Below are 24,531 nucleotides of genomic sequence, written 5' to 3' on the forward strand. Positions count from 1 at the left end.
TTACAAGACTATGTACTTAATTCTGTCAAAAAACTGTCATGTAAATATGCATTTTTTATGCTTGCTGTTAGAGGAAAACCTGTAAACTGAAGTATTTTATGACTGACAGGAGAAACTTGTCTTGAATTTACACACATCAGGGTACCTGAGCTACCAGTCTCTCACCCTCCTTGCATGGCTTCCTCTTAAAAGATTTCTCAGTACTCACCTTTTAAGTAAATAGGACATGCTGCAGTGATGTAACCACAACTATAAGTCTTACACATTTTATACACATCTGAATCAAGTAAATTCAATGCATCATTTTCTTCAGTTTCCTTTTTCCACAATCCTCAATTGGATATAGTGGTTGAAAAAGGCCATGTATAATTCCCAGATATAAAAACATGATCACTGTGCTTCTGTTAGTCCCTCCTGCTTTAAACTCTGTGTCATTAGAAAGAGAATTAGGAACAATGAGAGAGGTTGCTCACCGAATACATTCCTCTGCTATCAATAATGCAAGGTGTTTTTAATCAAAGAATACATTTTCTCTGCTGCTCTTAATCTCTGTGTTAAGGTGAGGGCCTTTCCATCTAATGGAGGCTATAAAGACATAGAAAGGTCAAGGCGGTAATAGACTAATCTCAATTATCAAGGGCACTTCACAAAATCTTTCACCCTGTAAAGCTCACAAGCACACACTCATTCTCTTGTAGGCATATTGTTCCATTTGAAATGCTGAAAAGCCATACGAAAACAATGTAAAATGTATTAATCATTTTGTATTAATCATGAACTTGCTACATATTTTTCTCTGAATTTCACATCAGCCACTCACACAGTTTCTCCTAGGCAGTAGAACAGAATCATGACCTTTGTAGCAAAAGTTGTATACGTCTGAAGGTCTTGATCAACACTGATATGTGCTGTTTGCTGTTCTCAAGCGTGTTACATACAGATACAGTGCAAAAGCCAACTTTTGGACACACCTGACTCGTGTGTGTGTGTGTGTGTGTGTGTGTGTGTGTGTGTGTGTGTGTGTCTTATTAAGAATAAAAGCACAATCGTTTTTTTCATTAGAATTACTATGTGAGCATTGTTGAACATTTATTTGTGCAATGTCTGTCCTTCTTAATCTGCTGGAGACCAGTATTTTTCATTATGTAAATTTGGCATATGTATTATTATTTCATAGATTGTATATGGAAAATACAAAAGCAAACTTAGAGATGTGTAAATAAATCTTGTAAGAATAGGTATGTCTGGTACAGTCTGCTTACTGTCATCTTAGAAATCTCAGTGTAGCATGTTATGACTAGTGTGACAGGTCCCTGATGTAGCTTCAAAGACAGATTGTATCAGAAACACCTGCACAAAGCAAAAAATCTGTGTTGTCACTCAGTACAAATTAGGCAATCCCGCTGCTTTTGATCATTGCCTTGGGTTTGTGAAAGGTACTTGCTCAACCATACACAACCAGTGAAACACACTAAAGAGTCTACCACTGACCGAGAGTGCTCCTCCTCAAGGTGCCTGTTTTCTTCTCCCATACGCCTCTACCCATAAATTATTAATGTTCCTGCTTTTGTGCCTTTTAATAGACTGTGATATTAACCAGTAAACCCTCTCATAAACATGCAGTGGTTTATATATTTCTGGTGGCTCACAGAGTGTATAGGCCAGTAAGGAGCTGCCTGTAATGGATGACTCTCTTAATTAATTAATCTACACACCTGATCTTAATGAGCTGTGTCTTCAGGCTGTGGGTGCTCACTGCTGTAACTAATTAAGTTCATCAACGAGTTCACCATCACTTTCACTTCAGTGCCAGCCACACTCTCTCGCTCTGTTCTCTGAACGCAGGTGGGAGAGGAAACACACACAGACACATATACACACATACACATGCAAAGAAAACAGTCATACTTTTACTGACTTCTTGCCTTGGACTGATAATTGATATTATTGAGCATTACAATTATTTAAATAAGAGCTATTTAAGAGCTATATTATGCAAATTCTTCTTTACCTTTATTTTACCCTTTGTACACTCAATACAGTAGAAATAATTGCACTTAAACATAAGTTGTACAAACAGAGCAACATGCTTTGAACAGCACTTGGGAATGTTTGGCAATATTTTGGTTTCCAACTAAACATACAAACTACTAGATAACAGTGATGCATGCCATCTGTGCAGAATATAGTTATCATTATAAATTGTTAAATAATACTAGAAGTTAGTCCAATTGTTGTTTGTTAATTGTATTACTATTACACCACAACCCATGAGGATAAGCGGTTTAGAAAATGTGTGTGTGTGTGTGTGTGTGTGTGTGTGTGTGTGTGTGTGTGTGTGTGTGTGTGTGTGTGTGTGTGTGTGTGTGTGTGTGACTAATAGGGAGAATAAAGGTTTGCTAACAAGTGGTGCTGAACTGATCTGGTTCGCATTGATGTTTTATTGTTATAATTCTGCAGACAAATTATTTTCATTAGTTTAAATTTGCATCATCTAATCATGTTTACTATATTATCAGTTTTCCAAAATTCACTGAATGTAGTGTGTATGCATACATGTGAGCATTTGTGTGTACATATACATGTATGTTTGTGTGTGCATTTGTGTATGCTTGTGAATGAGGAGGAGAGAGCGAACAAGCCCTGGGGGCTGACACTGAAGGTGACTCCCTTAGCTGTAACCTTGAGAAAGAGAGAGAGAGTGTGTGTGAGAGAGAGCAAGAGTGAAAGAGAGGGAGAAAGCAGCGAGAGAGAGAAAGTTTATTAAAATGAATTTGAAGAGAGGGGCAGTGGCTGACAGCAGCATAATTAAATGTGGAGTGTCAGCAGTAATGTATGCTGCACGGCAGGAGCGTGTGTGTGTGTGAGAGCGGAGACCAGGCTTGTCGGCTCAGGGGTCAGCAGGCCAGCAGGAGCAGATAAGGACAAAGCAGTGTCTGGCCCCTGTCTCTGACAGAGACAGACGTGTGTGTGTGTGTGTGTGTGTGTATCTGCCTACATATAGAAAGAATTGTGTTTATTATGCTAATCTGGCTGGGCAGCTATGGGCAGTATTTATCATGAAAGTTGGATAATGCACATTTTGAATAAAAGCTTGCAGTGTGTCCTGTCGTTTGTGCTGTGTGTGCATGTAACACCTCTCAGGTTTGACCTGAGGATGACTCTTGTATGGAGTGTTGTGCTGTTGTACATATGATTCATTACTGTGATACCCAAATGGCCAGTAAACTACAGCATGTAGTTGAAGACAGGCTTATGGGCATGTCTCTCTGTTTCTTTCTCTCTGTCTCTCTCTGTCTCTTTCTGTCTCTCTCGGCTCATTGAATTTGGCTGTTGATCCATGTGGTCATTGTGGTTTAAGTTTTTTTACCACTCCCCTCTCTGCGTCTAATTCTGATGAAAGATGAGTGTGCTGGGTCTGACCACCAGTCTTCCACTCAGCATGCCATACACTCTCAGTGGACATTTGTTTACGTACATCATCCTTTTGTACATCTTTAATTCATTTGGTTCATCCCATCCGATTATGAGAGCGGAGCGGCTTGACGGAAAGTCTAAAATCACTTCAGTACCTCTCACGTCATGAGTCTTTTTTCCACACTCACTGCCTCTCCATGACATGAGTGATGTGGTAGCATGATTGCTGCAGCTCACACACAACAGCCATTCACACACAGTGTTTGTGGTACAGTTCAGCAGACCTACACTGGAAATTCTGACTGATCGCAACAAATTCCACAGATATTACCCACATTTAATGTCACATTGTCCATTTTGCTGCAGGAATGATAAAGAACTTTGTGTTCAAAGCATGTACTTTTTTTTATACATTTACTCCATTTTACCCTTGTGATTATGTCATAGTTTCATATCTATACCTTCTGAAAAAGCCTGTGTAGCCTAGAATGTTTATATAGTTTTTCATTTAATAATAGATTATATATATATATATATATATATATATATATATATATATATATATATATATATATTTATATATATATAAAATTCATGAAATAAAGTGAGTTGTGTTTTGTCTTTATGTGTTTATGGTCATTGTCATGAATAATTTAGCTCTGTCATGGCTCAAAATTAGTCACTGCTCCACTGTAGATGGAGCCTTAGACCAGTCTTACTTTCGCAGCCCTTTATATGGATTATAGTGTGAATTTGTGCTAAAATGCCAAAAGCATAAGTTGGTAAATTAATCACTTATCAGGTAAATTGGTACTGTTATTGCCTGCAGCATAGTGCTATCAACTCACAGATTCTATATTGCTACAGCTGTGGTGTTCTGCCATGAAGCACAGAATCAGGCTGTACCCACAAGAAACAGTCAGTAATGTTTCATGATCTGTTGATAAATATTTGGCTGAATTTGAGGCAGCCCGGATCTCTCAGCATGCCCTGGTTTATGTAATGGAGGTAGAGATGGGAATGGAGGAGGCTGGACAGCACATTCATTTCATTAGGCAATAAAAGCAATGATAGAGAAGAGGGCCTCGATTTGTCAAATACTGCGCTGAACTGTTACACTGAGGCGCTCACAAAATAACTCCAACATAAGAGTGCTCGTGTATGTTGAGACCCAGAAACCACAGCACTCTGTGTGTGTGAGGCAGGTAATGAACATTTAATTCACTCCTTGTGGCTGTGACTGTGGCTGTGGTTTAATATGAATGATAAACAAAAGGTTGAGAGTAAATTCTGTATGAAATTTAGCCTCTGGGCTTCTTTTTTCTCCTGGTTCTTTTTCATCCTCTCTAGCCAGTCTGTGCACTGTCTACTCTAAATGCAAAGCCTTTTTTCTGCAGAATTGGTTAATCCAGTGCCGGGCTGGTCTCTGGTCTTGGCGGGCCACTCAGCCCTGCTGCTAGCCCCCTCATTACTCTTGGGGAAAAAAGTGCTAAGTAGCATGACAAGCTCGGCTAGTCACGGCAGATCACTCTGTCGGAGCAGGAGAGCACCGCTACCAGTCATGCTGCAACAAATAGCCAAGTCTGCTCCTCATACACTCACGCAGAGAGAGAGAGAGAGAGAGAGAGAGAGAGAGAGAGAGAGAGAGAATGAGAACGAACATGTGAGGGGTCATAACTCAGGCCCCACGCTTCGTTCACTCGCCCCACTATTACCTTCCCTAGCAAGGTCACACTAATCAACTCAATTACCAGTCCTCTCGGACATTTTCATAATGTTTTCTGCTAGTTGCTCTCCTGTGAAAATGACACAGTCTTGGCAAATTAATATCATTACTATTCGCGCTTAATGGTGCAGCGATACTTTTTTATTTAAGATCGAGTCCCGCCAACGACCTCCACCGCTACAGAGGGAGCGGGGAGGGCCAGAGTGAGAGGGAGAGTGAATGAAATAAGAGACAAGACGAAACAAAATGATACTGGACAATAATCAAGACATGCAAAATTAGCAGCATGACTGCTAATCAATTTTAGAGACTCGGTTTAAAAATCTTTTATTATTCTCATGACAGATTAAAGCAATCATATTCAGGACATATTAAATACTGGGTAAATTATTTAGTTAGTTTAGTAATGTTATATTTATGTTATTGCTCTGCTGTTAAGGGCTCATATTATTGGAAAACCTTTCATGCAGTTCCTTGCTTTTTATTAAAAGAGCTTGATATGCTATGTAAACATTATTTAAGTTTTAAAAAGAACCATTCACTTCCCTGTCTGTAAGGTCAATATATACAAACTAAGCTAAGCTAAGCCATTTCCTGCATTTTCATGTGGATGGATGTATTGAAAGCACTGACATTTTTGCTTTTTGACGAGTGATGAACATGCATTATGGCCATGCATGTCTGACATGGCAGAACAATACAGGAACAACACATTAACATCATGTAATCAAACCTTTTTTACTAAGTACACATAAACAGGCCAGTAGTGCTGAAATTTGGTGCTGAAATTTTAATGGAGTGTATGTGTGAAATGACCAGTGACGTTATGCAAAATGTCTTTGGGACTCACAACTAGTGTATAACTATGCACGAACTTCACCTGCTTGAAACTTAACCTGGATGTGTTTTAGTGATGCATCCACAGAGCAGCCAGTTTTCATCTCACTGTAATGAAAATACAATGAAAAATATAAACAGTGCAGGACTAATTGTATTTTTTAGAATATTTCATTTGTTTTTTTAGAACTCCACTCTAAAACAAGCATACACAGGTCTTTACTATGCTTAAATTATTAGAAAGTTCAAGAAACTTTTTATTGTTATTTTCATTTTCCTGCATCCCTGTCTTGTGGCATTGTTGATCTTCATAAAAAGTATGTTTCACAGGATAGAGTGGGTGTATTATGCTTGAAAGAGCATTGGTAAAAGGAGGAATAATCCTTGTGTTTTTAATTTGTTGAAACAGACATTGTGTTTGACATGAAATATTATGTCATTGACTATGGACCGCACCTTTTTTTTCCTGATTCAGCAATTATTCAAAGCCATTATGAACCTGGTAACAGATTATGGAAATAATTGTTAGTTGTGGCCTGGAAAAAAAGCCTGTTTTTTGGTCAGTTCATTAACTTTACTTTTGAAGAGTTTATGGTAATGCATGTTGACAGCAGTCTAAAATAGCTGTTTCAAATAAATTATTGGATTAAGCGCTTATTAAGTATGTTCAGTGCTGATAATGCAAGTGATAAGCATACTTTTTTTTTACCAGTCATAACGTTTTTCAACAAGATGTGTAATGTGTGCTCATATATTTATCAGAATGTCCCTTACAGTCATGTTGCTCAAGCAGTTGAATAGTCTGTGCAGTTGCATGTTTGAGTTGTTTGTGTGCTGGTGTATAAATGTGTGTATACACCTTTTGACAGACTTTTTGAGTCACAGGAGTGATAATGGCTTTATTATTGGAGACACCCTGTGAGCCCCACTAATGAGAGATTGTGGAGTATGTGGGTGTGTGAAGGAATTCTACAGGACAGCACAGTGCTCTCCCAGTACAGGGGGCCTTTTGAGACCAATTAGAGTGGCAGGAGCCGTGGACGAGCTCACACCTGTCTGTGGCCTTATTATTCCAGCAGTGCTGGACTGGCATTGGTTCATTATTCCAGTAGTACTGGACAAGGATTGGTTGACTATTCCAAGTCAAGGATTGGTTGATTATTCCAACAGTATTCAGCTGAGATTGGTTGATTATTTCAACAGTGCTGGACTGTGATTGGCTGGTTATTCCTATATAGCTAAACTGGGGTGGCTGATCATCATAGCTAGACTAAGATTGGCTCTATATTCTGCAAGTTCAGCTCTGATGTGGTTACACAGCTGGAATAAAATAACTATCATCATTCAGACCTGACGTTCACCATGAGAACATTAACAGCTCTTGGAAACCATCTTTTTTTTCAATTAAAGCGCTGTTCATTGTAAATGATTAGAATTTGTTTAATTCAAACCAAAAACACTGCAGAGTTCACCGTTATGTGGAGAGAAAGAGAATGAACCTTACTTGTGCACTTTCAGTTCTGCATTAAACTAATGGTCAGTATGTGGGTTTCATGCTTAATATCTCTTAATACATAACTTACATTTAAGTTATAGTAATTACTGAATGATTTATAAAATTTGCTGAATAAATCAGAATGATGATAATAATAAGTCATGATGTCAAGTTAAGAGGTTAATGGTAGTGTGCTTGGGTCATTACTAGACCTGTTTCACCGGATGCTCCTTTCAAGGTCACATGACCTCAAATTCATTTCTCCATGCTGTATTGCCTTCACTTCACTTTTTGTATTAACAGAGATTGCTCAGAGGCATTTTGTGGTGGACATCAGTGCACATAGTGTCGAAGTTCCAAGTGAAAGCCTTTGGAGCCTGAAGCCATGCACAAGCACCGGACCACTGTCCTTTTCTTCAAACCTCTTTATTCCAGTGATCCACTGTCATTACTGTGAGCAGAAATGAATAAGGAGGGTTAAATAGCTGCAAATTTTTTCCTCCTTCAAAGATCTTTGAGCGCGGAGGAGCGTACGCCCAATAAACCCACACCCCTCTCATGTTTTATTCAAACTCTTTTATATTAGAACATGGGGTGCTAGCGCTGCGTTAAAAAGAGCTCTAAGCCGATTTTCACATTCAGAAAAGGCCCTTTTAAATCTCATCCCCATGCAAGAATTCTCCCCTTTTTACAACCTTTTTTTAATGAATAGATGTCCAATAAGGGCTTTTATTGTCTTAGCATATGTTGCTTTTATTAGGTGAAAATAATTACGTTCTTCGGATCACCTCGGAAGTCCTTTCGAAAGATAAAAATGAGATAGTTTCACAGTGACTGCACAAGTCCTTCTGAGTTGGGTCGTTTTCCCCCTGGGTGCTTCGTGTCCTAACACTCCCCACTCTCCACCCACACACACACACACACACATTCACCCCTCCCCTTTAATTCTTCTCACTGTCAACCCCCCCTCCTCCATTTTCATCCCACCCTGAAGTGTGACAGGAGGCACTTGCTAACTGACACACACTTGATCTTATCACACAGAGTGTGTGTGTGTATTGAGAGGGGGCTTGTGACTGATAAATGATTGTCACATGAACATTGTTTATTCCCTTGTCTGTTCTGGTGGTCAAAATGTGTCCTATTTCTCTACAAACTACAGCACATTTTCGTGTCTCTTTTTATTTCAGGACAGAGCACAGGAGACCTCTCACTCTCTCACGCTCTCTCTCGTAATTAACCTCTGCACTCAGGAGCTCTCTGTCCTCCTCTGTCTATTTCTAATTCCCTTCCTTTCTCTCTTTTCTACTCCCTACATTCCTCCTGATTGTTTATTGCTGATTGTCTGTTACCCCAGCAGTCAGCGTGGATTGGTTGTTCTGGGCTGTGGCTACAACAATCAAGACAACTCAGGTGTAAAACTGTATAAAAATACAGGTAGTTAATTAATTGCAAATTAATAATAGATATATGGCCAAAGTGGAACCGAGCCACCTAAAAAAATGAGTGATTAAAAATAATAATAATAATAATGTTATTAGAGCTGGTGCCATCTGATATTGGTATCAGGCTGATATCAGCAAAAAAAATGTACCAACAAAAGGAATGAATGTAATTCAGTCTTATAACAAACCTATTCTGAAAGAGCACTCACTCACACTGTGTGATGTTATGTAGATAGCTGTGTAGCTCTTCCTGTGGGGCAGCAACTGAGTGACTTAGATGTTTAAAGATGATAGTCTAATTTAGGCAATCTTAGGTGAAGTGCTTTAATTTTTAAATAAAAAATATATTATTCTGTCAATATCTAAAAGGAAAATATAGTATTGTGCTTTCTGCAATCATTGTATAATGTCTTTAATACTATAGAATTTAGGGTTGATTGATAATTAAAATAGTTCATCATGATTAATTGCATTTTTGGTCTAGCAAAGCAGGATTCATTTCATTTGTCTTATTTGAACACATTTAATAGTAAAGTTTTTTGTATTTTATGTGAGCTAAATGAGTGGTCAAAATAATGTTTTTATTACTGTCACTATTGCAGTGAAATTGTTTTCATCGTGTGAACACTGGGTTCACATGAATCTCAACATTAAAATCACATAAAAGCAGAGTGAACAGTTTCCAGATTTCATCACTAACATCCAGTGAGAGCAGCAGTGGCTGCATGTTTTGAACTCCTCTCATATAGAGGAGCTCTTATACAGTTATGTTACATCTTGTTTGTAAGTGATCTGTAGCTTTCTACTTTGCTGTTGCTTTTGCTATTTTACCGCTTGTTGATTTATCCACAGTGCTGCTGCAAGCACTGTCCAGTGTGGTCTTCAGAATTGATTGATATTGCTGGCACCATCAGTGTGTTTTGCTTGTAAAGGATACATCAGACTGTGTACTTTGGAGAAATTCACAGCATTGCAGTAGCTGGAAATAACTTTAGTTTATCATCAGAGCTATCAGTGCAACTGATATTTAAAAGCTGCTTTTGAATGAGAGAGCTGGTCAGTCATAGCAACATTGAGTGTGTTACTGTCAATATCATTCATGCTGTCATTATTAGTGTAGTTGTTGATGTTGTTTTGATTTTGTTGTTGTTGTTACATACTTTCTGCTTCAGATCCACTAAAGAAAATAAAGGCCATGCTTGCCCATGGCTAGAGTGTTAAGCTTGGGGGGAATCTGAGTGGTGTGCTTTGTGCTGTACACCTTTTGAACATGAACATTATTAGTCACCCTTGAGAAAGTGAGAATGGCTTTGTGGGAATGGGCCTGGTGCACGCTCCAGCATCAGTAGAATGAGGCTCAGGGGAGAAGGAGAGCGCCTTTTCCTTTTCCATTACACACAGGGCTGCGCCATAATGAAGGCGATTTTAATAGGATTTAATGCATGTGGTAGGGCAAGGTCCTGCTACCTTATGGCCCTGACAAAGGAATACGAGAGTGTAATCATGAAGGTTCATTTAGCGCCGGGCCTCCGCACACATTGATCATCCCCTCTTCCATTCGTCCATTCTGGTCATGCAGCTGGACGGAGAGAAAGAGAGATGGAGAGACAATGCTGCAGCAACACTTCTCTCTCTCAGTTTACACAACTCGCTTCCTATGTGACCTAAATTTAGCATGAAGGCCTACAAAAGCTTTTTTGAATGGCTCACTAAACTTTGCTATCTTTAAATGGAAAATCATTTGGCTACTCAACTGCCTGTGAGAAAGGTTTACAATTTTTTCCTTCCTTTTAGTAGAGGGGCAACAAGAGTAAATATGTAGTTTTGCTCAGAGTTGAATGATGGATGAGTAATCGCTCAAGCGTCACCGAGTCTTTGAATATCAGAAATTTCTGGCCAGCAGTGCTTGTTAAAGTGTCATCTCCAGCTTCTGCTCCACTCTGGCTGGGACTGGCGGGAGCAGTAAAGATGCAGGCAGTGTGTTGTGAGCAGCACGGTTCACACACACTTCTGTGTGTGTTTGCTCAGTCACATTATCATCTGGAGCAACTGCTCCAGCGTCTCTCTCTGCGCTCGAAAAGGACCATTACTTGTCTTTTTTTGTAGGGCTGTGGGCCACTGAGATGTGTGTGTGTGTGTGTGTGTGATGTGTGTGTGTTTGTCGTGTAAATCCTCTGGCTGGTGGTTGATTGGGCAGAGAGAATGGGCAGCAGGGGTGTTTACCCTTTACCCAGCATCCCCCTCACAGCTGGCTGGAGCACGCTCAGATGGGCTGTCGCTTTGCTGAGAGCACCAGCACTGACTGCTAAGGTAAACAAGAAAAAAGGAAAGGAGGAGAAGAGAGAGAAGCTGCGAAAAATGCTGCTGGGCCAGGCTCTTTGTGGTCCATGTCGGTGGAGGTGGGGGTGAAGGAAACTTGCATAAATGTTCATGTCCAAGATTGGAAAAGTCAAATTTTAACTGTGCACTTTAAAAATGAGTTGTTGGGTGGACATTCACTAGAATTCACAGTAAAGGGTTTGAATTCTGTAAAATTCAATGAGGTTGGTTTCATGACAATGATTTTTCTGGTCTTGAGCTCTCACGCACAGTTGGTTAGCTTTTTGAACCTTACGCTCAGTATTCTGTTATTAATCTTAAGACTTGTTACAGTAGCTCCTAAATAACATCGCTGTTACAAACCCTCATATCTCTGAAATGGAAGCACAAAACTAGAATAACATTTATAATCTATGTATATTAATTTTTTTAATATTAGGGTTAGGGTTAAATTTCAGAATGTGTGGTAATGTTAATCATGTAGCAAGATCTTGGACCATTTCTAATGGAATGAAAATTTTGAAATTTAAATTTGCAGTTTAAAGGGTTAATCTTCCATAAACTGAGACTAGACTTAATCTATGTCCGGAAAACTGGTTCAGAAAGTTCTTGTTATTTCTTCAGTCAAGCCCCATACGAGGCCCCCATGTGTGACTGTAGTGATGTCAGGCAGATTACTGACCACCGGAGGTTCATTGTGTCAGGTTTACCGAGCGCTGTGTTTCGGGTGCAGGGGGAAGTGATGACACGGCAGATAACTGCGGTGACTCAGGGGGAAGCAGGCATGGCCAGAGGTGACGCACTGCCCGGCAGCTGGCACTTTCACATACATTATTTACTCAGCTCAGTCACACTGTCAAAGCATGAGGGCTGTGGAAAGTCAAGTTGATGAGACGTTTTGGAACTCAAAATGCTACTAGATATATATATATAAAACACTGAAACACTCTCTTCACATTAAGAATGAGAGAACTGCATTACTAGAGACAAATTTAAAACCCAACACCAGAATCTTGTTACAATGATTATTTATTAAATTTAAAATATCTTTAGCACAGATTAAAAATCAGACACCTCCAACTATCATGATCGTCATGAATGAAAAATAAACATTCCTAAAAAAACAGTCCCTCTTCCTTCGTAGGATACAACCTCTCCTTTATAGAATAGTCTTTCATTTGAATAAAAATGTACATTTCAATGCACGGGGCTGAGGCAAATCATAATACTTATGGGATTTTAATAAAGCCAACCACTTCATGACTGCATGGTGCTGTGTATTGAACATAAAACCGAAACATTAACTGTTCAGTAACCTTATTCAAAATCTTAGCTGTAAGTGCTTCTTATAAAATAAAGAAAAACATTATTTCAGGCCCCTGTTCACTATTTATGATTCGAGTCTGGTATGTAGAAGGGAATAAAGAAATATATTTGCCACTGTTGTTCATAATGCAGATTATTCTGCAGCTGTTATTTATATGGCCAGACCACATTAAATAGAATTTCTCTTTTTAAAATGTCTTTTGTTTCCGCTTGCGTAGATGTATTTAGTTGTAACATAGAACCATATTAAAAGATCCCGTGTGGTTGTTCCCCTCTATTCTTTTTTGCTTGCATTTGCCTCAACCCTACCTTTACAAATGTTAAGACAGGCTTACAAGAAACAAAACACAATGGGGATGACAGGCCAAGGAAACAACCACTTACAGTAGCTAAAAAAACAAAAGTAGCACAATTTTCCACGTCCTTTTTCTGAGCGGATAATTGTTTGACAAATCATTTCTATTTTCTGTTTTTTTTTTTTTTTTCTTTAATCATTTTTTACATTTTTATTTTTTTTTTCTTAGCACATGCCACATGAGACTTTGATTATAAAAGTACCTGAAATAATTGCTAGAATATCAGCATGCATAGCTGTTTGGTATGTACACGTATTTACAGTGATGAGCTGACAGTGAGCTGGACATCTTTACATTTCTTGGATGACTAGTTGTTTATGGCATTCAACAAAAAAAAAAAAGAAAAAAAAAGAAACTCATTGCATGCAGAGATAATTTAAAACCTTCGTACAAGAGAAAACAAAACCAGAGGCTATCACTTTTACCCATTATGATCGTCACTGTTCTTAGCAGCTCTGCTACATACAGTAGATACTCAGTCTATACTGTGAGCACACAGGTTAGGAAGTGTTGGCATACATGTGGTCAAATACAGGATAAATACTGTAAAAGGGTCTGTGGCACATAGCACTAGAGGCCTATTGGGAGGACACTAGATAACAAAGGGGTCTACATCTGTCCCAACTACTAACCGTCACCCAACACGAGACTCAGTACTGATGTGGATGATATTTAACTTACATTATGTACAATAAATACAGTCAGTTCAGCGTGTGCACTCTGGGGCTTGGAGGTGGCTTATCATATATCTAAATACGTAAAGAATAGAAAACATCATTTACAGTGCCGAAGTTCTTAGAACCAATTCTGTCACCTGCAGAAGTCCTTAAAAATGAAATACAACTTTCATCTCCACTATTTATTGCAAATTAAAGCTGTTCATTTGGACATTTTGCATGAGGTTTTCATCCAGTGTCAAAACAAACAAACAGAAAAAAACATGTTCATACTGGAAGACTTGAATGGAATTCATCAAGAATGATTGCTGACAGGTTTATTGCAGTCAATTAAAGCTGAAGTGTGAATTTCAAACCGAGGTTTCTTTCATTCAGTTTGCTTGTTTCTGGCTTAGTCTTAGTTTGGAATTTTACTATATGAGCTTATTGTGTGTTTGATCTTCATTGCTTTGGCTTGATATCAGTATTGCTGCAGAAATCACCAAAATGTTTTTTTTTTCTGTATTTGATCATAGATTAAAAAAGAAATTAAATAACCATCTTTATGATAACAAATGCACAGATAAAGACAGCAAAAACATACATTTACACTTTTTACACCAATATACATAGAACTCTCCCCCCATTCCCCTCTTTCGTTCTTTCTTTCTCTTTCTCTTTGCTAAACAGGGCTGCAAGTGATAAATGGCGGCGGTGGGTGGCTCTGCATGTTAATGTGCTATCTCATAAAGCTTATCGCCACAGAGGGGTCACTGAGGTCAAGTGGCGAGAGGTTGAGCGTAAAGAGCAAAAAGAGCAGTAAGATAGCGCTGCTTTCATTCTGCCTGACAGGGCAATCTCACCTGAACGCCTGCACTAAACGTGGGACTTCTCAGCAGGCCTATTACTGTTCCACTGCTGAAGGGAGAGGAAGTAATGTTTGGATGCTCGTTCTCTGTGGATCAATCACGGATCTATATTTAGCAGAGAGGCTTTTGAGAGGGATATGGGAAACGCAGATGGAAATGTAGACGAGGTATGGCACTCTAATAAAGCAAAAATGAGCCATCCTCCGTTCCCTGTAGCCAGCAAAGCTGTAATTCACCCAGTGATTACTCCAGTAAAGTCTTGTAAGCCGTCCACTAGCTCTGCGCTAGCATGCTAGGCGGATCACAGTGAATCGAGGTTTGCTGGGACTTAGCGGCGCCTTCGTCCAACTTTCCAAATCTTCTTGGAAAAGACTAGACTAGAGCTTTGGGAAAGGGTTAAACGCTTTAGAATGGCTTCTCCTCCGTCTCATCCATTGTTTGGCTAAGGGACAGCGGCGCACTAGCCTAGTGCTGAAATCATACTCCAACCCCATTAGCGGTGGATAATCTCAGTCACGCTAGTTTTCACCCAGCTTCATTACAGAGCGCATTAGCACTCCTGCGCACTCTACTGTAATGGAGTATGGGCGCTAGTCTGGAGAGTGTTTGTGCTGTTCTAATCAAGCAGAGGTGAAAACAAGGGCACATGAAGAGGCCAGTCAGGAGTGGAGGCGGTTCTGTAAACGTCCTGAACTCTTTCCAGCCTTTAGACGTCCAAATATCAGAGTCAGGGTCATATGTTTGCTATTTCTGGTTCTACTCTGTTTTTATGCTTTTGTTTTCGAGAAGCAACTGCGCGAAATATACAGTCGGTGTTCAAGTACAGCCCCTAGCTCATGCCTGGATGCAGGGAGCTGCTGACAGTTCCCTTAACAAAGAGAGGATAGGTGGGGTAAGGAAGAGAGGCTGAGAGTGAGAGAGGGGTAATTTATTAACTTCCTCTAACCTCTCTCTCCGCCTGCGCGCCACAGCCTGACAAATGGCCTTGTGGAACAGTATGATAGTCCCTTATTACCTGCGCCCTCTTTGCTTAATCCAAAAACAAGATTTCTAGGCCGGTCGCACATGCAGTAAAGAGATTGATGAAGTGGCCTTGTCTGCATGGCGTGTAAATATTTAGCTATGTGGGGGTGGAACGGTGGGGTTGGGTGCTGGGAACAGGGGTGATAAAGACAGCCCAGTGAGATGACAGGGGTGTAGGATGAGACGTAAGGCTACATATTCACATTTCATGCCATTAACTGCGTTGTCTTGTTTTTTTTCCCCGTGGTCAGCGCATTTATGAGTCGTATGAGAAAGTTTGTTTAAGATTAGTTTTATGTTAGTCTGGGAAAAAAAAATCCTTTTAGTAGATTTTGCCAAACGATGCAAACTTTCACGACTAGAGAAATTTTTACATCCCTTTTTTCTATCCCGTATTTAAAACTGAAGTTGAAAGAAGGCAGTGCTTTCTGCATATCACATTATTAAATGTAATTACCAGATGAGTAAATACTGTAGGGCCCGGCTCTGCATATTGAATAATATGCCTGCATGTGCTAGCAAAGATTGAGTGACATTTTATATCCTTTCATATTTCCGCCTTCAAATGTGTATTAACTTATCACTCCAAAAGCAGGTAAGACTCAGGAAGATGCATCCTTTTGATGTCATGTTTATTGACGCACTAACCAAAGGAACGTGCGACATCTGCGTACTTCAAAAGGCATTCGGTTTAACACGCAGACACACACACACACACACTCACAAACCACGTTTAGTTCGGGAGGAGGGAACGAAGTTTGCTCACCAAATTTCTGGCTACGGCCTTGGCTTTTTTCCCGCACACTCTGTGAGTGTGAGTGTGCGTGAGCGTGCGCGCTTGTGTGTCTAACGAGCGCTCTGTCGCAGGCTTCACCAGCTTGGGCTACAGCTGTTGATTCGTCCGCTTAAATGAGGCCGAGTCTTTGTACTGTGTGTGTGTGTGTGTGTGTGTGTGTGTGTGTGTGTGTGTGTGTGTGTGTGTGTGTGCGCGCGCGTGCGTTAATACTAGCATTTAAAGAGCTGGGCGTCAGTGCGCATTTCTCTCAATGCCTGCCAGCCGATTGCTCCTAAACGTTGGCCTGCGCTTTTCAGCTGCGTGCGTGCAGCACCCGGCACTATTTGAAGATAAAGAACAGGCCCATTTCATGTGTCTCCTATAGAAGTCAACTTTCTGCTGGAGTTGCCTGTGAAGCCACAGCGACAGCTTTCTACGGCAAAGGGGGGGAGGGGGCATGAAAGACGAGGATAGGAGCGTTTGAGCTAGGCGTCTGCTCTAATTCTCTCTGACATGTTTTCTTTTCCTCTCTCCATCCTTCCACCCCCAACCCCCCTCCAAAAAAAAGGACAAACCCACGGTCCAGTCAGATCTTCCTGTGCAATTAGCCCGCTAAAGCACATGGAAGAGCTGTCCTTCTGCGAGACATGGATGTGTGGACAGTCGTTTGTTATGGTGTATACAGTAAAATGTAGACAAGGCAAATTCTAGCACAAGCTGTATTTTGTCACTGTCCAAAAAAAAAAAAACAAACAACCAAATGAATCTTGACAAAGTAACTTTGCAGGGGAAAATTCTTAACTTTTAAAGTGAAGAGATTTTATTCCAAGTCATTGTGCAGCATTTCTGTTGGGCCGTTCATCATGAAATTTTCACGTCATGTGTAGGACACCTGTTGTGTTCAAATGATGTAGTTAAAAATGGGGGAAAATGGAGATCCATGTTTTGTTTTGGACAGTGACAATACACGGATACATGACTGTTTTCTTCATGTTAGCAGTGCTGACGTGGACTGATAGAAAGCAAATCAGTAATTATGAATGAGAGCAGAGACAGATAAACAGTTGCTTTTGACCCTGACATTGCTCTGATTCTTTATTACAAGTGGCTCTGCTCAGCTGCTTAGCCAAGAAGCGTTTTTTAAAGCTGGTTTTGACTATTGATTGAGTGTGTGGGGGTGTGTGTGTTCACTGATTTCTCCTCCAGCCGTGATTTATAAAAATTCTTTTGATGTGAGCTGAATGGACAATTTTGGAAGCCTTGCTATACTGTAGTAGTCAACACTTCCTCAAAGGACAATGCTCCTCCTATGTACAGTGTATACATCTGTACAGTGTGAGTGTGGGTGTGTGTATGAGACTTGGCAGGAATGCTGCAAGGAGATATAAAGCCTGCCAAATTATCCTCAATTACAGTGTTTCCTCCCTGGAATACTTCAGAAAACACAGAGTGCGCAGTGTGACTAATCTTTTGTTGGCATGGTCGTTTCTTGCATAAAGACATGGACAGCTGTACTCCACCTTAAAATGCATTTACACAATTCATCACCATTTATACCCACTCTGTTTAAAGAAGTTCATGTTGGCTCAGTTTGTGGACTAGGATTTTATCGGTCATCTACATGACAGCATGCAGGTTCTTAAAGCTGTTTCCTGTGTACATTGTATACAGTCAGAAAGTTCTGTGTGTAGACACACAGCCTTCGTCCTTGGGTTTGTGAGGCTGTGGCTAATATTTAGTCTGAATGAACTTACGTTCCTCTTACAGTTATTTTGAGAAGTCCAAAGTCTTCCTCTTAGCCTTTAGGCACACTAGAATGTTCTGTAGGTGCTATGGACATCCTGGACCATACTCGTGTCTTCGGTCCTTTTAAGGCCGTTTAGTTTCAGTTTTTCTCCTGTGTTCTGACATCATGGTTGGTGTTCTTTTGTGTTTCCACAGCAACAGGGTGCAGCCACCACCGTGTACTGCGCTGTGGCTCCGGAGCTGGAGGGGCTGGGAGGGATGTACTTCAACAACTGCTTTCGCTGTCTTCCATCTTCACAGGCTCAGGACCTCTCTACTGCCCTTAGCCTGTGGGAGCTGAGTGAGAGGCTGATCCAGGAGAGATCCACCAACCCTCAGCCAGTGTGACCTAATGACCTCAATGACTGTGTGACCCCCGACACCAAGACCATCACTTGTGGGTCACCTGCACAAACGTCACCGTGTTCCATCGGCAAGAACTGGGGGGAAGTGATGTATTTAAAAGAAGAGAGAGAAGAGACTGCATGAGACTGTACATAAAAAGCTGCCATATCCAGCCACATGGAGGACCCCACTACTGTTTTCTACTCTGTACCACTGTCACTGTCTGCCACAGCAAAGGCTGTAGATCAAAATGGTAGACAGTGTTCCTCTATGTAATTTCCAGGCCACGTTGGTTTCCTCACGTATTGTCCACTGAAGCTAGGTCTAAGAACACTGTGCACTGTTCTCTAAACAACTAACGCCAAGGCTTTTGGCCAGGGGCTCTAAGTTAACAAATTCAATCTGAAAAATAGAGTGTGATCTTAAGGGTGGATTCTCCACAACACACTTAATCTACACAAATATTAATCTAAACTGTTGGGACTTATAATACTTAACATTATCCATCCATTTGTATAGACTGGTGTGAATGAGTAAATGTGTTCAATAAAGGTACAAAGAAGTAGTGGAGGAAGTGAGCGTGAGAGAGAGGTTTTCTATTTACAGATACGACCATTGAAAATCCCTAAGATTCATCCTGTATAGATATGCTGTACATGATATACATAGCGTGCTGTCCTAATGCGCTTTTGTTTCTGAGTATTAGTAGAATTCATAACCCCATCTGCCAAGAGACTCCAGATCCAAACTATATTGAACTTTTACAAAATGCTATGCTAATGCTAATTACAATGAAGCAGCATCTCTGAGGAGAACAGGAGGGCCAGTGCTGGCTGAGGGAAAGAGTCTTGCAGTCTTAAGAAATTTCAGGTGGAATTTTCCTTTTGAACTCCTTTTTTTACTGTCCTCTTTCGTTAATGTGTTGGTTTCATTTCCCCTGTAGAAGGTGGTCTTTATTTGTTTTATTTTGCTGAGGGCACTATTTGTAGATTTGTTCGTGTCAGGAGGTGGAATATCAACAGGAGAGAGGATAATGAAGACTGAAGAATGGCACCAGGATTGATCTTTTTTCCCCCTCTCCGTTTTTCTCGGTTTTTCTGTCTTGTTCTTCTTTCTAAGGGCTTTGACTTTGGAGAGGTTGTGCTTTGTGGCGGTCTTGGTGCCATGGGTCAATCTAAGCCATAAGCATTCCTTTGTAACAGGACCTGGAAAGAGGAGAGGGAGAGAGAAATAGTATGAAATAAGACAGGAACGAAAAGAGAAAAATAAAGATTGATTGAAGTTTGAATCAGAACTGTCTCATGTTGCTGTTGTGTTTGCTCAATGAGTTTGTAGAAAATACACTAGGTGATGATTACATTAGGTTGGATTTGATTTGATTTCATACACTTAAAATTATTAAAAATAACTCTTACGAATTCCTATGAATATAATTTAATGTAGACTTTCTTTCATAGCTGAAATTCAGTACAGGTGTTTCCCTTTCCACACCATCTGACACTAGGTACCCAAACAAAACTTTTTGGAATCATTTTTTTTATGTTTAACAAGTATGCCCAATAAATCACTGGAATTATCTGTTAGATTCTGTTCCACCCATGCCACAGAATCTGCAGTGGATTATATTCTGTTTGCAGTGCACACTCAGCACTCGTATTCGATGCCACTTCCTAATTGCTCTGATCATTGACACCAGTGTTAATTAAACATAGCCTTGTTGATCAGAATGTAAAACTCAGACTAAGACCTCCACCATACCAAACACGGAAAAACCTTACAGGCATGGCTACAACAGCGCATCAGCCAACACTGTGTGCGCACGCACTGGTCAGTCAAAGCTTGGACAGCTGAGCCGCTCTGACAGCGTGCAGGCCCTCACGCCCTGCCTGTGTGTTTAGCAGTGCTTTGACCATGACCCGGAACAACTCCATAAACAAACTGCCTGTCACACACATTACTCGCTCCAGCAGAGTAATTGACACATCGAGAAACCAATCATACGGCAGAGCTGACCTGCATTTTCGTGCTTGGGCAGCCAGTGGAATCAATAGTGCAGACAGGCCCAGACACGGGGAAAACTCAAATACACTCAGAGCTGCTGGACAGCAGAGACCAGAGAGAAATTTGACACTGTAATGCACTTTAATGTAGACATAGTGTCTGCTTTTGAAAACAGCAATCAGAATCACTTCACTGGCCATGTACAATTGCATGTACATGAGCATGTGCTTACATAACTGGGCAATAAAGAACACAAAGTAAACCAATACAGTACTGAGTTTTCAGATACAGTCATCATTTACCATCTCATATTCTCTCTGTGTTGTTGGGGCTTAGTTCTGTTCATCTTATCAGCTAGTTAAGGCAGTGTTCAGTGGAACAGACTGGAAAACACCATCTGTCTCCAGTTTCTCTTTCTCTCCTTCTCTCTCCTTCTCTAGAGCTCTTTCTGTCTTCCACATCTGTAGCGCTTGCCCTCTGTCTCATTCTAGCTCACCCTAGACCTCTCAATTGATCTTTCTCTACCTTTCTCAAGATCTCTCTCTCTCTCTCTCTCTCTCAGTTGTGTAATACACACTCAGGTTGCAGGTCTCCTGAATGCAGGTGGCCTAGCTCTCTCATACACACACACACACACACATACTCCCTACTGTACAGGGAAACTGTGATGCAATACAGACACAGTGCACCAGCACTGCTCTGACATCAGCCTCCCACCAGATGGCCAGGATGTTCAGAGAAAGCTGGTGCATGTTTTTTGGGTTTGCTTTTTCCGTGCCAGATAAGCCGAAAAGCACAGAGACCAACAGTCTTCAGGAATAAATGTTCATGACCTTTATTTCCACCCCTCTTAATTTCTACACAAGTGTCAGAGCAGGGTCTACCTCTAATTCTGATTTAATTCCTCTTTCCTCCTTCCCTCTGCTTTTCTGTGTCTGTGTCTCCCTCCAGAGAGGAGAGAGGATAGAGGCTGGAGAGGCAGTAAAAATGTCACTGTGTAGTGAATGTGCTCATGAGAGAGAGAGAGATGGGGAGGTGAGGTGTTGCTTGTTTTTTTGGTCCGATACTGAGGTTAGCTAATGATGTGAAGAATGTAAAGCTGTAGTGGTAGTAAAGTGAAAATGTGTGTGTGGGAGGCTGTGGGACATGTTGCAGGATAAGAGCAGATAAGGCGTGAACATAGATGTGGCGTTTCTGGGCCAGCCAGGTGTCACGAACTGTATTGTTTGCAAATGACCTGAACATAGATATAATATCTCCCAGTCCCAGTGCACCCCTCTTTCTCCTTTGTTTCTCTCTCTCCCTCTTTCTTTCTTGTTCTCTCTCTCTAAAATCCCAGACTTAGCTGAAATAAATCTCCACACTTCTTAAAAAGTAGTTTTTATCAGCTCCCTGTAGACTTACCCTGAGCCATGACTAAAAATTGCTTGACCTACAAGAGAATCAAACTGTTTACAAATGTGCGTTTAAACAGGTCCTGGGGACAAACTAAGAAGAAGAAAACAAGAGGCAGCAAATGAATGTTGACAGTTTGGCACAGGTGACGAGGAGTTAGCGGATGAGCTCTGTGTCTGAGGGGCTGAGGGGCAGGCACTAGGACGTTGTGGGGTTGTGTGTGGCTCTGTGTGCCTCCTTGTCTCTCAGCATAACTGGTTTTCTCCCTTCCGGTCAGTCTTCAAGGCTGCTCCAGAGAGCAAGAGCAATCGTCCAGCTGCTCCCAGCATAAACACCTTCTTTAACCAGCCATCTCCAGGCACAGTCTCTGGTATAATAAGAACCCCATCCCTGCTTTAGCCACAGCAGCGTTATCAAACAGATGTGCCTTAAGAACAGATATTTCATTGTTAGGGGTGCAAAAATGCATTGTGACAATGTTGAAGTGGCAGATCAACTGAAGTCAATTTGAGTATTAAAATGAATTATAATAATATTAGGACAAAGGGTGCATATAAAATTACCTGGCTATTAAAACACACACAAAATATCCTTGGTGAATTATTTTAATTGTCTATATTCAACTGCGTATATTCTACTGCTGTGTGTTCAATGTAATTTTTTTTAATAAATCTAAATCATACCAAAATAATTTAATGGAAATTTCAAAATATGAGTTCATGATGCAATCACAACTAAACTGAATCGCTGTGAGGTGAGAGATTTATACCCTTATTTGCAATATATAAGAATGTGATCAGATACCGCAGAGGATAGATACCTAATCCCAGTGAGGACCCAATGCTACATTCCTAGCAGTCATTGTGTGAAACAGCCAGTTGCTTCTTACTATCAATGTAGGACTGATTCAGTTAAAATGCTAGTTTGGCCCCAACAAAGAGCAAATAATGTTTTTTTATTGCATCTTTGGCTAATAGGAAGTATTGGAAATGTGCTAGTCTCATGTGTTCACTCAGCCCAGCAAAGCTTCAGGTGTGAAAAAAAGACAAAAAAATGACCAGTTTAAAATACAAAAAAACCCAAAAAAAACAACTGCATTCTGTGCACCTTTTTTGCTATTAACAAGTAACCTAATCCCTGTGTCAATTACAACACTGTAACAAACAGATGCACCCTAAAAGGTTGTTTTATCGTAGATAAGAATGTAGACAGACCCGTTACAAGAGACAGAGTTGGAGTTTTCCGTTAAAAGGGGAGGATCACTAAGCAGTATTAACATTTCTTTTGTCTCTTTGACCATCCCTTTGTCTCATCGTGTGTGAAAGGGTCAATATTCGGCCAAGTCCGCGCAGTGTAATGGCTAAGGTTCCTGATTGATTGGCAATGGGAGCCAGACATTGATGACCAAAAGGATGGTCAATGTCAGCAGAGCCAGCCAGCTCCAGAGAGGCCTGGATATGGAGGCCTACTGTCCACCAAGGGGATAGAAAAGACACCTCCCACCCCTCATACACACACACTGAGGGGCAGTGAGCAACTACACTATGGACATTTCACTTTAAACTGATCTATGAGAGGCCTCCATCATATAAATCCTCTCTTTATGCACTGAAGGATCAGCTGCTCACTGATCTCAGGTCAGCACCAAAGCCCTGCGTCTACAGATGCCTTATAGCACTGCTACAGATTCCTATTGTGTTTAGGGCATTGAAGGATTCATGAGGGGAATGTTTTTCTCTTTTTATTTTTTCCAGCGGAAGCTGGCAGTCCTCCGAGGTCTCCCCCACAAAGCATTATTGATCGCTGTATTGGAATCATTTGATAGTTAATCAATACATTTTCTTTCAGCACTACACAAGTGGAGAAGAGGCTGTTTTTCAAAGACAACCCTTTAACCTGTGTGCAGTAAAGACAGTCTCATACACACACACACCAGACTCTTCTAGTGTACTTAGAATCTACTGACACAATGTAATACATAATACCAGCACCCTACAATATCATGATTGTGTTCTGAACTAATTTCATATTTCATATCATTATAACTACCTGATCATCTTCCCCCGGAGCTCCTCTGTCCTGCATATTTTGTTATTTTCCCTGTTCTACTTAACTTCATCCAGGCAATCAGCTCATTAACTAGCCTGATTGAAGAGGGTGTGTCAGAGCAGGAAAACAATAAAATATCCAGGGCAAATGGTACTAGTTCAAATATCTGCTGCGTCTTTATCCGGAGTAAATTACAGAAGTGCTAATATGCTAATATGATCAAATCTTACTGCATATATATATATATACATAGTGTAAACATTTCATGGTAAATAACAGGTGAAATTGAGGTTCTATTATGACAGAAACAGTAGCAGTTTAGAAAGCTGGTGCAGCCAGCATAAGGCTGATTACTGTGGTGCTATTATGATCCAAAATCAATCAAATATTGCTTTCAGTGTGTCAAATTTTGATATATAAAAGAGGTAACTGAATATATTGTTGCTGTCATATCAAAACCTTATTTTATTTATTTTTTCTAATTTTACTAGTTTATTCCTGTTTTAAAACAACAGCTGCCCTTTATATTTGGTAGCATTTCATAATGAATGGACTGAATGCAAGCTGGGATAAAAACTGTGTTCCACCTCCTGTACAGTTACCATTTTGGAGATGTGAATTTTTGTTATGACAGCAGCAGTATTCTAGATAACTGCTGCACTTCATGCAGCACAAGACCCCTTACTGAAGTGTGTCATGCTGAGGTTACGAT

General features: G+C 40.5%; 2 protein-coding genes across 2 annotated transcripts in view; one reads left to right on the forward strand and one right to left on the reverse strand.

Annotated features, from left to right (window-relative positions):
- The window catches only part of wwox (WW domain containing oxidoreductase), a 218,022-nt gene extending 198,354 nt beyond the window's left edge, over positions 1 to 19,668 (forward strand). The window contains exon 9 of the mRNA XM_017699435.2: positions 18,186 to 19,668. Within this exon, the coding sequence (XP_017554924.1) occupies positions 18,186 to 18,377 (192 nt within the window). The 3' untranslated portion in view covers positions 18,378 to 19,668. The remainder of the gene's footprint in view (positions 1 to 18,185) is intronic.
- Positions 19,465 to 24,531, reverse strand: part of mafb (v-maf avian musculoaponeurotic fibrosarcoma oncogene homolog b (paralog b)) — a 75,830-nt gene continuing 70,763 nt past the window's right edge. Inside the window, exon 3 of the mRNA XM_017699438.2 lies at positions 19,465 to 19,579. The gene's annotated coding sequence lies outside the window, so the exon portion shown is untranslated. The remainder of the gene's footprint in view (positions 19,580 to 24,531) is intronic.

This window comes from Pygocentrus nattereri, chromosome 11 (genome assembly GCF_015220715.1).
Source record: "Pygocentrus nattereri isolate fPygNat1 chromosome 11, fPygNat1.pri, whole genome shotgun sequence".
In the NCBI taxonomy this organism is placed as follows: Eukaryota; Metazoa; Chordata; class Actinopteri; order Characiformes; family Serrasalmidae; genus Pygocentrus; species Pygocentrus nattereri.